The sequence below is a fragment of the Lepidochelys kempii genome, chromosome 6 (genome assembly GCF_965140265.1).
Source record: "Lepidochelys kempii isolate rLepKem1 chromosome 6, rLepKem1.hap2, whole genome shotgun sequence".
Taxonomy (NCBI): Eukaryota; Metazoa; Chordata; order Testudines; family Cheloniidae; genus Lepidochelys; species Lepidochelys kempii.
In genome coordinates, this window is record NC_133261.1 from 69,070,371 (window position 1) to 69,082,743 (window position 12,373).

Below are 12,373 nucleotides of genomic sequence, written 5' to 3' on the forward strand. Positions count from 1 at the left end.
GTATGATGGTTGGAAAAAAACATTAGAGAAATTCCTATCAACCCCTATTAACTTTCTTTAGAATCCTATTGATTTAATCTCTGTTGGAGTCTATAGGACTTCCTCGTAAGGGCCACTCTGCAGGCCAGGACTCACGCATGCATCCCTGCTTGCATTGATCCCTGTCAGTTGCCTTGATCCATGACAAGCTAGGAATCATCCTATTATCAGTAGGCCATATCCTACCCCCCAAACAATCCTATTGACCCCAGTATGGTTTCAGGGCTATAATTAGGGGTTGAACATGTCACTTAAGGCTTCAATTGAAGATTTGAAGCCACATCTCTGAGTAGCAAAAAGAAAAGGAGTACTTGTGGCACCTTAGAGACTAACCAATTTATTTGAGCATAAGCTTTCGTGAGCTACAGCTCACTTCATTGGATGCATACTGTGGAAAGTCTCTAAGGTGCCACAAGTACTCCTTTTCTTTTTGCGAATACAGACTAACACAGCTGTTACTCTGATCTCTGAGTAGGGGGCACTGCAGAGCCATGGTGCTCCAGGAGGAGCTCCAGGGAAATTGTTACTCAGTTTTGTTCCTTTAGCTCAGAGGAAGTGCTGTTTGCCCCATTCTAGGATAGAGCTACTCTGTCCCCCAGGACACCAGCTGTACTTGGCAGAGTAGTATCAGGAGTGTGCTATTACATCGCCTTCCCCAACCCCCTTCTCGAGCACAGGGACAGCCACTGGGAGCATTTCTGCCCAGCCATCCCCGGGAAGGGACAACTTCTTGCACACTCCTCCTCACCCCTATAGTGGCCACTTTGTAATCTGGGCCATAGCATCTGAAGCTGCTTCTCTGATGCATCCTAGCTCTAGGGAGTCAGAACAGTGCCTGTGAGCCAGCAGGAAGCCCAAGGTTCATAGGGCCACGGGATTACATTTACTCCTTTGTCCTAGCATGTGGGGGCCAGAGCACCTTGTGTTACCCTAGGTTTTGTGGCCAGTTCTGGTTCCAAGCCTCGGGTGGATGACCTTGGAATGACACCCTCCCTCTCCAGTCCTAAAGCAGGAACCCCAGAGCTCAAGAATAACTCACAATAGTGTAACACTGTGCTGGGCTATAAAACCTAAATGAACACCAGCAGCCCCTGGGAGGTAAGTGATGGTATCTCCATTTTACACATAAGGAACTGAGACACAGAGAGGTGAGAGTGTCTTGCTCAAGGTTACCCTGGGAATCAAGGACAGAGTTAGGAACAGAACCCCAATCTCCTAGCTGGGTATGCTACTCATGAGATCATTCTCCTTCCACGGACAGCAGCCTTGGGTAGCATGGCGATAAAGCTATCGGGGCTATGTGCTCAGTAAAAAGGGGACCCAGGAGTCAACCCTCACAATCAGATCTTTTTCTTTTCTGCCGTTTGTTCGTAGCTTATCCTGTCAAGTGTCTGCTGCCCAGTGCCCAGGGCCCCTGCACAGACTGGACCACTCGCTGGTACTTTGTAACTGCTGTCGGCAAGTGCAACCGGTTCTGGTATGGTGGTTGCCATGGCAACACAAACAACTTTGCCTCAGAGGAGGAGTGCATGAGGGCCTGCCAAGGCTCCATTGGAACAAGCAGTGTGGGGCACCAGCACCACAGGGGGACTTCGCACATCCACTCTGGCTCCCACCCACGAGAGGGAGAAGCCCAAGGACAGCCGCAGCCATCTGCAAGAGGGACTGAGAGTCATAGCCAAGGAGGAGGAACACGAGGGTCCTTCCATGTTGTCCAACCTGGGCCTGATAGCCATACGGCATGGCAGGGCACAGGGCTGCACCACAGGGAGAACGGCTGGAGCAGGACCATGAATGTGGATATACTGCCAGAGTCTTCACAGAGGAATGGCACTTTGGTTAGCCAGCGCTGGGGCTCTCGTCACTCTTCAGCTCCTGGGGAAAGGAGGACAGACCAATCAAGCCAGCTGCATGGGAGGGGAGAAACAATGGTGTCTGGGCACTCGGAGAGGCAGCTAACTGTCAATGGGCAGGTGGTACAGCATGAACATGAGCAGTGGCGGAGTTCCTCTGGAGCAGACACTCCGGGGGTGGATGGACTTGGGCATCGAACCTTGCCGGGTTCCACCTTGCAGCGAAGCTTGTACAGGTGATGTTTTTATACTACCTCGCTGTGATACCAAAGCACCAAGTGCCATCTTCTACAGGGGGAAATGTTTTCCAATCCACAACTAACTCACTCTCCTGAAATCTCCCACTACAGATTACTTACAATAGTGTCCCTGTGGAAAGCCAGCTGTCCATGCAATGGGGATTTCTAGTACCCACTTTACCTCTTCTGGGGCCCACTCCTGCACATCTCATACAGCCATTGACTTGAGTGGAAGTATTAGGTGTGTAAGGAATGCAGGATTTGGCCCTTAATCTCTATCCTTTATATCTAGTGGGCACTTTACAGGGATCCTTGTTGGCCAGCTCTGGCTCCCATTTAAATCAACAGGAGTTGTGCTTACTTACACCAGGGTTAAATTTGGCCCTGTGTGTGATTTCAAGACTTTATTTTGGCATGGTAGGGGAACAGCAGTGGGGTTAATACTGGAAATGGATCCAGATCCAGCTGATGAATGCCCCACAAATCCAAGGCATTTGAATTTCAGGATTTGAGAATTTGGTTCGATTGTAAGTCTAGAGAAAACACTAGCTTGGTGTCTTCGAGGACCTGGATTCAGATTTGATTTTGTTCTCCCAGACTAGGGTTTTAATGGTCTCTGCCTCTACCTCATCGATTGGCTGTCCACAGCATTTCAGCTTGTAAAGATTGGTCTTCTCCCCAACAGGAGAGGTCTAGCCCTGGATTGCCGAGCGCAGGCTTTCAAGCCTCTAGTCTCTAACAGAGCTATATATAACTGACCTCTGGGTTACTTAGCTCACTATTGTGTAGCTCCCATCCTGTCCTTAAGGCCTATCTTACAGGTATGTCTACGCTGGAGCTAGAGGCGTGATTTCCAACTTGGGTAGACATACCTGCACTAGCTTTGGTTGAGCCAGTGTGCTAAAAATAGAAGAGTAGCCACATCAGTGAGCGGGCATAGCTGCCCAAGTAGGTACCTATGATTTCAGACAGGATCATACATGGGCGGAAAGTCCCTCCTGCCACTGTGGCTACACTTCTCTGTTTGGCACTCACGCTCAATCAGAACTAACATGGGTATATCTACTGAAGCTGGAGATTATCCTTAGAGAAAACAAAGACAGGGTGGGGAAGCAAGAGATGGACACAGGGAGTGAAATCATCTCTATCTCTGTCAGAGTCATCCTGGAAGGAGCCGAGTCCTCTGTAGTGGAGGCAGCCTTGGGACAGACCATTCATCTTCTCTGCAAGGCAGGTTCTTCTCCCTTCCCCAGAATTGAGTGGCAGAAAGATGGGAAGCCACTATCATCTGACAGGTAAATCTGGTCCCATGTTGCAATTCCTGTTCCAACATCACGATCCCACCCCTCCCCCATTAGTTTGCAGAATCTTTTTTCTAAGACATTCTCAAAAAACAAAATACAAAGAAAATAACTTGGTAAACTGGAAAATCCCCTCCTAACTGAACCCTGCTACTAGGTGATACCAGAGAGGCCTAGGCATAGCAATAACAAATAGGCTGTTAATTGTTCAATGTGGTGCAGCTGAACACTTATGGATTATCACTTCACCAACTTTCAGCAACAACACCCAGTTCACAAGTGGTTACACAAGTGAGTTTTGAGTGCGAAGTCCTTTTCAGTGTTGTTGGAAGATGGTAGAGTTGCCCAGGAAGTGCATTAATAGCCAACCATGTATGTCTTGGGGAGCCTTAATGCTATCTGATTGCGGCTCATCCCATTTAAAATTTAACCTTGGAGAGAAACCCTTCTTAAATTTCAGCTTTACAGGGTTTTCTAGGAGGTCTCTTGTGGCAGTGTGTTGCCCAGCAGTCACTTTCTATTGTAAAAACTAAGGTGGGAATATTGAACAGTTCCCAGTTTTGTTTTACACTGGAGGGCCACACACTATGGCTGAAAGAGCAGCTCGGGACTTCAGGGGAGGGGACAATTTAAAACGGTCACAGTGTCTCCTCCCCCCCCTTTGTTTCCCCATCTCAGTTTCCTCTTTTGACAGCTGTCTCCCCTCCTCTCACCCATTCAATAACCTGGGGAGTTTTGTATTCCAGTGATGAGGACCCAGCCATTCACCACAGAGAGGTCACTGCAGCTGTGACATAAGCAGGCCCAATTGGCCCATCAGAATGTGGCTTTGGACAATCAGCACCCACAGCCAGGTTCTCATACGTAACAGCATGTGTTCCATCTGTAGGCATGCCTACCAGTCTGACAGTTCTTTGGTGATCAGCCGTGTCAGGGCTGAGGATGCTGGGATGTACACATGCATAACTTCAAATGGGAAGATGGAGAGCCGACAGATTCAGCTAAGGATCAAAGGTGACTCATTATCTTCCATTTAAAACCAGAATATTAATTCTTCTCTGTCCCTTTTTAAGAGTCATTGGTAACAGGAACAATTAAAGTCAGTTGCAGAGGCAACTTGTAATGGAACTTCTTTGAGTAGACGTAGCTGTGTATTCTGCGGAGGTGTGTGTATGCCCAGTGCACTGGCATTGGAGAACTTTGCCTAGCAATACTCACAGGAACTGCACTCGCGCCCTGCTCTCCTAGCCCCACCTCTGGCCATATAAGGGCAGCACCACCCCAGCCCCCTCAGTTTCTTCTCATGACCCGTGGCTAAAATTGGAGCTCCATCATCACTTGATAATTGCCTGGTCCGTACATTCCCTCTGAAGCACCTGGCATTGGCCACTGTCGGAAGGCAGGATACTGGGCTAGATGGACCATTGGTCTGACCCAGTATGGCCATTCTTATGTGGTGTTTTTCACCTCGCGCTCTTGGTCTCGGTCTGAGAGACTTTTTCTTGTATGTAGTAGTAACTTAAGTTTAGTGTTAGTGTAATAATAATTGGAGTAGTTGGCTGCCGTCACCAGGGTTCAAGCATTGTCCATCATGTGGGAGGGCCATTTTACAGATGATTTTAAAGCAGATCAGGACTTCCTGAGGTGTGTGGCCACTACCCTAGGTATCCAGGCAGAATTCCTGCAGGAGAATATGGTATAAGCTGCTGGATATTCTCCAATCATCAGATCCAGGGAGAGTAAGCATCCCAATAAATGGGGCTCTTCTGAAGCCTGCAAAGGCACTCTGTTGCCTCCCACAGTGAAGCATTTGGAGAAGCAGGACTTCATTCCCATGCAGGATTTTGAGGGTTTCCACTCCCACCTGATTCCTAACTCTCTGGTGGTAACTGAAGCAAATGACAGGGCATGCTAGGGGAGGTATAAGTCTACCTCTAAGAACAAAGAGTCCAAGAGGATGGACTAATAGGAGGAAGGAAGATTTATCTCCTCTCTTTCCTGCAAATGCACATCGTGAACTAGCAGGCGTTGCTCTCTAAATATGATTTTGTCAATTGGATGGCCATGTCTATGTTCAAGGACAAGTTGCCAGAACCCTCTAGGGAAGAGTTTATGGTACTCATTGTGGAAGGCTGTATAGTGGCCAAGACCTCATTGCAGTCAGCTCTGGACGTGGTAGATGCCATGGCCAGAATTATGGCATCAATTGTGACTACGAGGGCCTCATGGCTGCAGAATTTAGTCATTGAGCCTGATGTGCAGCAGATGGTTGAGGAATTACCATGTGGTGGACAGGTTTTGTTTTCAGAAAAAAATGACAAAACCCTGCACTCTTTTAAGGCTCCTCAACTACTTTACATGCTTTGGGACTTTAGGTGCTCTTGCCATGAAGAGTAACCCTGCAGCCACACCTTACGTTTTTATCCAAAGTGGTTTCCCCGTTTCATTTGAAACAAGCTATATATTTACCAGTGTTCATCCCTAGCCACGTTCCACCCCAGAGGAACAACATCTTCACACACTGGGTGCCAGGCGATGTTTAGCTTTTTATCTGGATAGGACCAAAGCTTTCTGCTCCTCATCTCATTTGTTTGTGTCACATGCAGACCACATGAAGGGTCAAGTGGTCTCTTCACAAACAGTCTTGAGGTGTATAATTCCCTGTATCATGACAGCATGCGAAGGAGCCCAAGCTACACCACCTCAAAGGGTGCAAGCTCATTCTACGAGAGCCCAGGCACCTTTGACAGCATTGCTAAGTGCCATTCCTAGATTGGGCAGGGCTGCCACTTGATCCTCTGTACATACTTTTACAAACCGTTTTGGCATTACTGCTGTGCCCAGATCAGATGCAAACATTGGGAAAGCAATTTTGCAGTCCTTGTGTAAACAGACTCCGAGCCCCACCTTCTACGAGTACTGCTTGCAACTCACCTGAGTAGATTGCATAGCTGCATCTGCTCCAAGAAGAAGCAAACTGGTTACCTACCTGTAACTGTTGTTCTTGGAGGTGTGATGCAGACATGTATTGTATGCCCCACCTTTTGTTCCCTCTGCATCGGAGTCTGTACTTCTGATGTTTGGTGCAAAAGAACAGAGGGGGTTGGGACAGTGCTGCCCTTATATGGCCAGGGGAGGGGGTATGGCTGCAAGGTGTGTGCCCCCCATGACAAGGACTACTAGGCAAAATTATCTGGCTCCAGCACACTGGGTGTGTGCACACCTAGTTAGAATACATGGCTATAACACCTCTATAAGAACAACAGTTACAGGTAGGTAAGTTTTTTTTCTCCACTGCAGTGTCTTGCTACCTTCTTCCATGGCAGTGGCCACAGCCTGCTGAGTGCTAGCCATAATCCCAGCAATACGTTTCCTCAGCGCAGTGACTGCCGAGGGTTAGCCCTGATGCCAGCAGTGAGAAATGCTGCAGTGCCAATCATAACTGGAGCAGTGACTTGCCAAATGCCAGTCACAGCTCCAGCAGGACAAGCTGCCTCAATATATTTTCATCCTGGAGTGCTATCTTCTCTCCTCTAACACTTTACTGGGTGCAGAGAGGGCTCTAAAGAAGGGGAATCCTGCAGGCCTTGGTCTGAAATCACTGCCATGGCTGCCTGTCCTACACCATATCATGTTATATGCTCTGCTGGGACAGACAACTCCACTTTGACTCTTGGTGCCTGTGGGAGATGCTGGAGTTTCGCTCAGAATGGGCCTGCCAGAGAGTGAACTATTTACTATGCTTTTTTTAAAAAGTACATTATAAAAAAATGACTATCTTAATAAAAGAAGGCTAAACAGCCTCCCCTCACCTCTCCAGAGCGTGCCCTCATGCCTCTGCAGGGGGATGGGAAACATCGGCTTCTCTCTGCCATTCTTTTGTGGTAATGGCAAAAGGCTTCCTTACCTAAGGGATACTGCTGCAGGCAAGGAAGGAGTCTAATATCCACTGCCTGCATGGCTGTAGCTCCCATTAATAGGAATCGCAGGTTTATAGCACTCCTCAATCAGAGAACAGATGCTGCAGGGTCTTGGCTCCAGTTCAGCAGCTGCTTTAACTCTCCCAAGTTCACACCATCTTTGCACAAGAGGTCATGGGGGATGGATCGTATTATTCACATACAGCATTTTATTTTGAATAGAGGACCGTGGATCTCCTCTGACAGAGGGTATTAGAGGTCGGCTCCTTCATGGTCTGAATCACCAACACAGAGATCTCACCAGAGGAGTTAATACTGTACAGTCATCTGGTTCCTCTGTACACGAGCCACTCATGTACAGGTAAGGCCAGCAACTGTCATCTGGCATGCCCAAATGACACCCACCTGGTATCCATGTGGGGAAGATCAGGGTGAGAGGTGCCCTCTTGCTGTGGGGGGCAATTGGAGGTGGTGGGTGGGTGGAAGTGGAGTTTAGCAAATGTCCCAGCCATACATGAGAGCGACAAACTCTCTTTACCTCACAGAGTCCATTCATAACAACCAGGTTCCTGGTGCCTGGCAGTAGAGAAGGGTTTAAATGACTAGGGCTGCGCTGGTTAGCAACTGAATTCATTGCCAGAAGGAAAGAAAACAAAACAGGACTATTTTAAACGAGCACAAACCAGACCCATTGAATAACAAAAGCCCAGCACCATAGCTCCAACACAGCCCCACTCATCTAGAGTCTTGTGAGCCTTTTAGTCCTGCCTGGTTCCCAATGGCTGGGCTGGGCGTTAGGCAAGAACGGCTGCTTATATGGTACTTGGATACTTCTGGGTCCTGCTGTAAATAGAGAAGGGGGAAAACTTTTTATTCACCTTAACCACACAATTTTGGTGGCTCAGATAAAATGGGACCAGGACCTGAGCCTTCCCTACTTTCAAGTTTGCAGATCCAAACCCCCAGTCACTGAGGGCTTCCAAAACCCTCAGACCAACTCTGGCTGCAAGCAGGAGGCAGAAGGTGAAGGTGTTAAACTTTTTCTGAAGCTCAAGAAGGATTTGGTTTTAATTTTGAGTCAAGGATGGGAGTTGGTGTTTTCCCTTTACTCTAGCCTAGTTTGTCCATCCCAAAGGATAAAACAGGGCTGATTTAGTCCCATCTGAAAGGATGTTTGGCTGCATCACCTGATCTTTATGCAGACTGAAGAGGCAAATATGTTACTGGTAGGGTGACCAGATGTCCCGATTTTGGGGGCTTTTTCTTATGTAGGCACCTATTACCCCCCACCCCTGTCCCAATTTTTCACACTTGCCCTCTGGTCACCCTAGGTACTGTTACAGGACACCAGGGTAGGGCTTGATGCAGACATTCCTTGGGGGACGAGGTTCTATGGCTGGTGCTATGTAGAGGGTGATCAGTGTAATAATTATTCCCGCCTGCCTTTAAACCTATGAATGTATTCAGTTGTGTGTGACGGACAGGCACTTACAGGTGAAGCTCGTTTGGTTCCCTGATCAACAGTGCCTAACATCACTCAAAGTGACCTCCTGACATTTCTAGGCCGACAGCCAAAGGAATGCTTAGGAGGATGTGTATGTAGGTCTGCACTCTCCAAAGCTTTAATGTGGAGACAATGCATTTCAGCAAGTCACACTCAGCTGGCTCCTGGTTAAACTGAGGCTATTTTTTCCAGAGGGAGAGAGGGTTGGAGCATCAAGATTCTGAGGGGAATGCACAGGTCCTCATTCCCTCCTCTGGGGGACAAAGCAAGCAGTAATACAACAAAGCTGGATTGATTTGCAAATGCTGAACTAGGAAGTTGCTGTATCTCTCTGTGCTTGTGGGGGTCTGTATTGCAGATTAATAATGGATAAGAATGAGCCTTCGGTGGTGGATGCCAACATTGGGGAGCAAGTCAGACTGCCCTGCGGAGTAGAAGCCTCACCTGCTTTAACCATCGAGTGGCAGAAGGACGGGCAGCCTGTCTCCTCTTCCAGGTGAGTTCATGTGGCTTTGATGACAACGCTGGGGCTCCTGGTGCATAATGCATTCTCTACCTGAGAGAATCAAGGCCTTAATGATGGAGGCAGGCCTTGCACTGGTTTATAACAATTATTCCATCCCATCAGGGAATAGAAACAATACCATGTGATTTTAGGTGGTGTGGCCCACAGTTTAAGGTGTGAACATCATTTTCAAGTGAACAGGTGTGGTGAATAATTCACCAGTGAGCCAGAGGCTGAAATTTGTTCATATGCAAGATTGCCACATGTCATTCGATCAACCAAATTAGTTTAAAAAAAAAATCACAGAGAAAGGGGATAAATTCACCTGGTAGGTACAAGGTATAAGAACATTTAAGGGGAACTTCAAGAGTTACTGGGGTCACCTTGTAATAGCTTTCCCCTAGAGGATGGATCTGAGCGTTCTCTGAAGATCACAGCACTAGCATCTATTTTTGTGGAGTGGCTGACGGATGTGGTGGCACAGTTCCCCTTATTGCTAAGGGGTGTCGTAGCCCACTTAAATCTGTGTTGCTGCTGAATGTTTGCCCAGAGGGTGTTAGCAGAAACGTTGCTTAAGACCTCACGTGCAGCGCTGCTCCTAACACCATGACTGCAAACTCCCTCTCCCGACACTCAGGGGAATTTGTGGCTTTTGTCCCCAGGCACAGGCAGCAGTCCGATGGTGCCCTGGTGATCAGTCGCGTTGGCTCTGAAGATGCTGGCTTCTTCACCTGCATTGCTTCGAACGGCCATGAGCAGGATCAACGGCAGATCCAACTTCGGACTCTAGGTAACAAGAGGAGGAAAAGGCCCCACTCTATTTTTAGATTATTAAAAGAAGGGAGTGGGAAAGGGTGTAGAGTGCCCCAGCTGAAGTCATGGATTTGGCCTCTATAGACCCCACCGTGTGTTAGTCAGGTCACATTCAGGACTAGGCTAGAAGAAAGGGGTAGTTATATTTACTGCTTCCCCAATGGCTGTAAAGTCCATATGTGACTAGAATAGCTGCAGCGTGTAATTATGCTGCTGCTGACTGTAGGTTGACAGCTGTACCACAAGTGGTTCATTGAAAGGATGTTAGTGTAGACAAGATTTCAGCAGGGGTGCAGAAGAGAAATCAAGGGGATTCCTCTTCTCTACCCTTGTCCCACATGCTAGTGCCCAGCTGGGAGAGCAAAGCTGGCTGAGGGCTCAGGAGCCTGCCCAAGTGTTGGTTGGGCATTTAGAGCCACTGTGGAAAGACTTTTCTTATGAAGGAATGGTCCCTACCATCAGTGACAGGATAGAAGGGTCTTCCTGCTATTGATCTCCCCTCTGCCCAGGAGAGCTGAGGATCTCGGGCCTGCTGCCAAGCCTCACTGTGTCGGAGGGAGAGAATGCGCAGCTCCAGTGCATGGTGACAGGCAACAATGTGAACATCAGATGGTCAAGGTGAGCAGTACAACCCTTGGTAACAGCATTTCCTGTCCCTCTTTCCTCTCTGAATGGTGTCATTTATCCCCCACTCTAGGCATGCTGCAGAACCTGCATGAAATATTAACACAGGGCAGCCAACCAGCCTCTGAGCCTCCTGCAATATCTCACCCCCCCCCCCCAATTAATCTTACTCTTCCCCTGCAGGTACATCCTGCACCACAGCCGGGCTCTGGTGAGCCATGGAAGAAAGCAGATGCTAGAGCTAAGAACCCCTTGCAGAGAAGTTCAGGTCCTGGCTAGACTGGAAGATGCTATGATGGATAATAGTGACATTTACCTCAGCAAAAAGTAGAGGCTGAAGAATTGAGAGAGCGCTTTTTGTCAGACCCTTTAACGGCAGGGAATTCTCCTAGCTCCACTAGAAGGAGCCATTCGTACCTGTGCCCATCTCCCCCCACCCCAGTTATGGACAGGGAAGAATTAAAGATCAATTACAAGGGGAAAAACATTTCCCCTCCCCCCTTTTTTTGGGCTACTTTACAAGGTGTATTGGATAAAATAAATGTTTGTGTATTTTTTCTGCTCAAAAAACAGTATCATTGTGCTGGTGTTCTTGGTGGAGGACCCAGAGAAGTGGCTTGGGAATGGTCTTGGACCTTAATTGAAGGGGCAGGGCTGTTGAATCTATAACAAAGATTTTCTTCTATGAGCATTAGGTATTTGAATTTACAAAACAAGAAACAAAGTGTTAAAGTCTGAGTAAAACGAAACCTGTTCACTGAAAAGGGTTAATTTCCTTTGTAACGGAGTTCATAATTCTACTATTCTCCAGTCCTGTATAGCGTATTCCAGGAGAAACATTAGCCAATATCTGACTTTCTACTGTTCCAAAAGACTGCTTGTGTGGTTTTTTTATCTTCTTGAAGGAGGAAGAAAAAGGGGCCAATCCCCCATTCTTCCACCCCCTTTACTGGCCACATGCCTGGGTCTCATGGTCAGAAGGGGCCTGGAGGAGTATGAGATAGATAGCAAGCAGCAGGTAGCAGCACAGCTGATCACTGCTAGCCAACCACTCAATGCCCTTTGATACTGGAGAGAAGCTGTGGTTTTACAGAGCATGCTGCTGTCTCTTCCCCACTTTGGTGGATTCAGGCTTTAAATACACCTGTAATTATAGGGCCCCTGGCATGGCAGAAGTGCTAACCTTGATTTACTTATCTTTGCCTTTCAAAAGAAGAAATGACAAAGATTGTCATTCACCTGAAAAATTAGTCAGTTCAAATGCCCAAGGAAGCTTAGGCCCTCAAACTCTTATCATAGAACGGGCTTTCCACTACAGGAATGGAGTTCCAATGCGAGCGGATGGTCACCACATCCACCTGTCACAGGATGGAAGCCTGATTATAAACAATGCTCAGGCTGATGACGAGGGATCTTACACATGCAATGCCTACAGGGGCAGCAACTCTGTCAGTGCCAGCACCAAGGTGAAAGTGATTAAGAGCAGACCTGAAGGTGAGCAAGACCAGTTCTTCCCCTCTTCTCCCCCACAATCACCTGGATTCATTAATACAGTATTGTTCCACTTCTAGGCCT

At 47.8% G+C, this 12,373-nt stretch overlaps 1 protein-coding gene across 2 annotated transcripts in view; it reads left to right on the plus strand.

The window, feature by feature from the left end:
* Window positions 1–12,373, plus strand: part of PAPLN (papilin, proteoglycan like sulfated glycoprotein) — a 73,752-nt gene that overhangs the window by 57,377 nt on the left and 4,002 nt on the right. For both annotated transcript variants that reach the window (XM_073348537.1, XM_073348538.1), the window contains 8 exons: window positions 1,414–2,128; window positions 3,289–3,426; window positions 4,322–4,446; window positions 7,575–7,713; window positions 9,215–9,352; window positions 10,024–10,151; window positions 10,684–10,792; window positions 12,117–12,292. In XM_073348537.1, coding sequence (XP_073204638.1) covers window positions 1,414–2,128; window positions 3,289–3,426; window positions 4,322–4,446; window positions 7,575–7,713; window positions 9,215–9,352; window positions 10,024–10,151; window positions 10,684–10,792; window positions 12,117–12,292 — 1,668 coding nt within the window. The remainder of the gene's footprint in view (window positions 1–1,413; window positions 2,129–3,288; window positions 3,427–4,321; window positions 4,447–7,574; window positions 7,714–9,214; window positions 9,353–10,023; window positions 10,152–10,683; window positions 10,793–12,116; window positions 12,293–12,373) is intronic.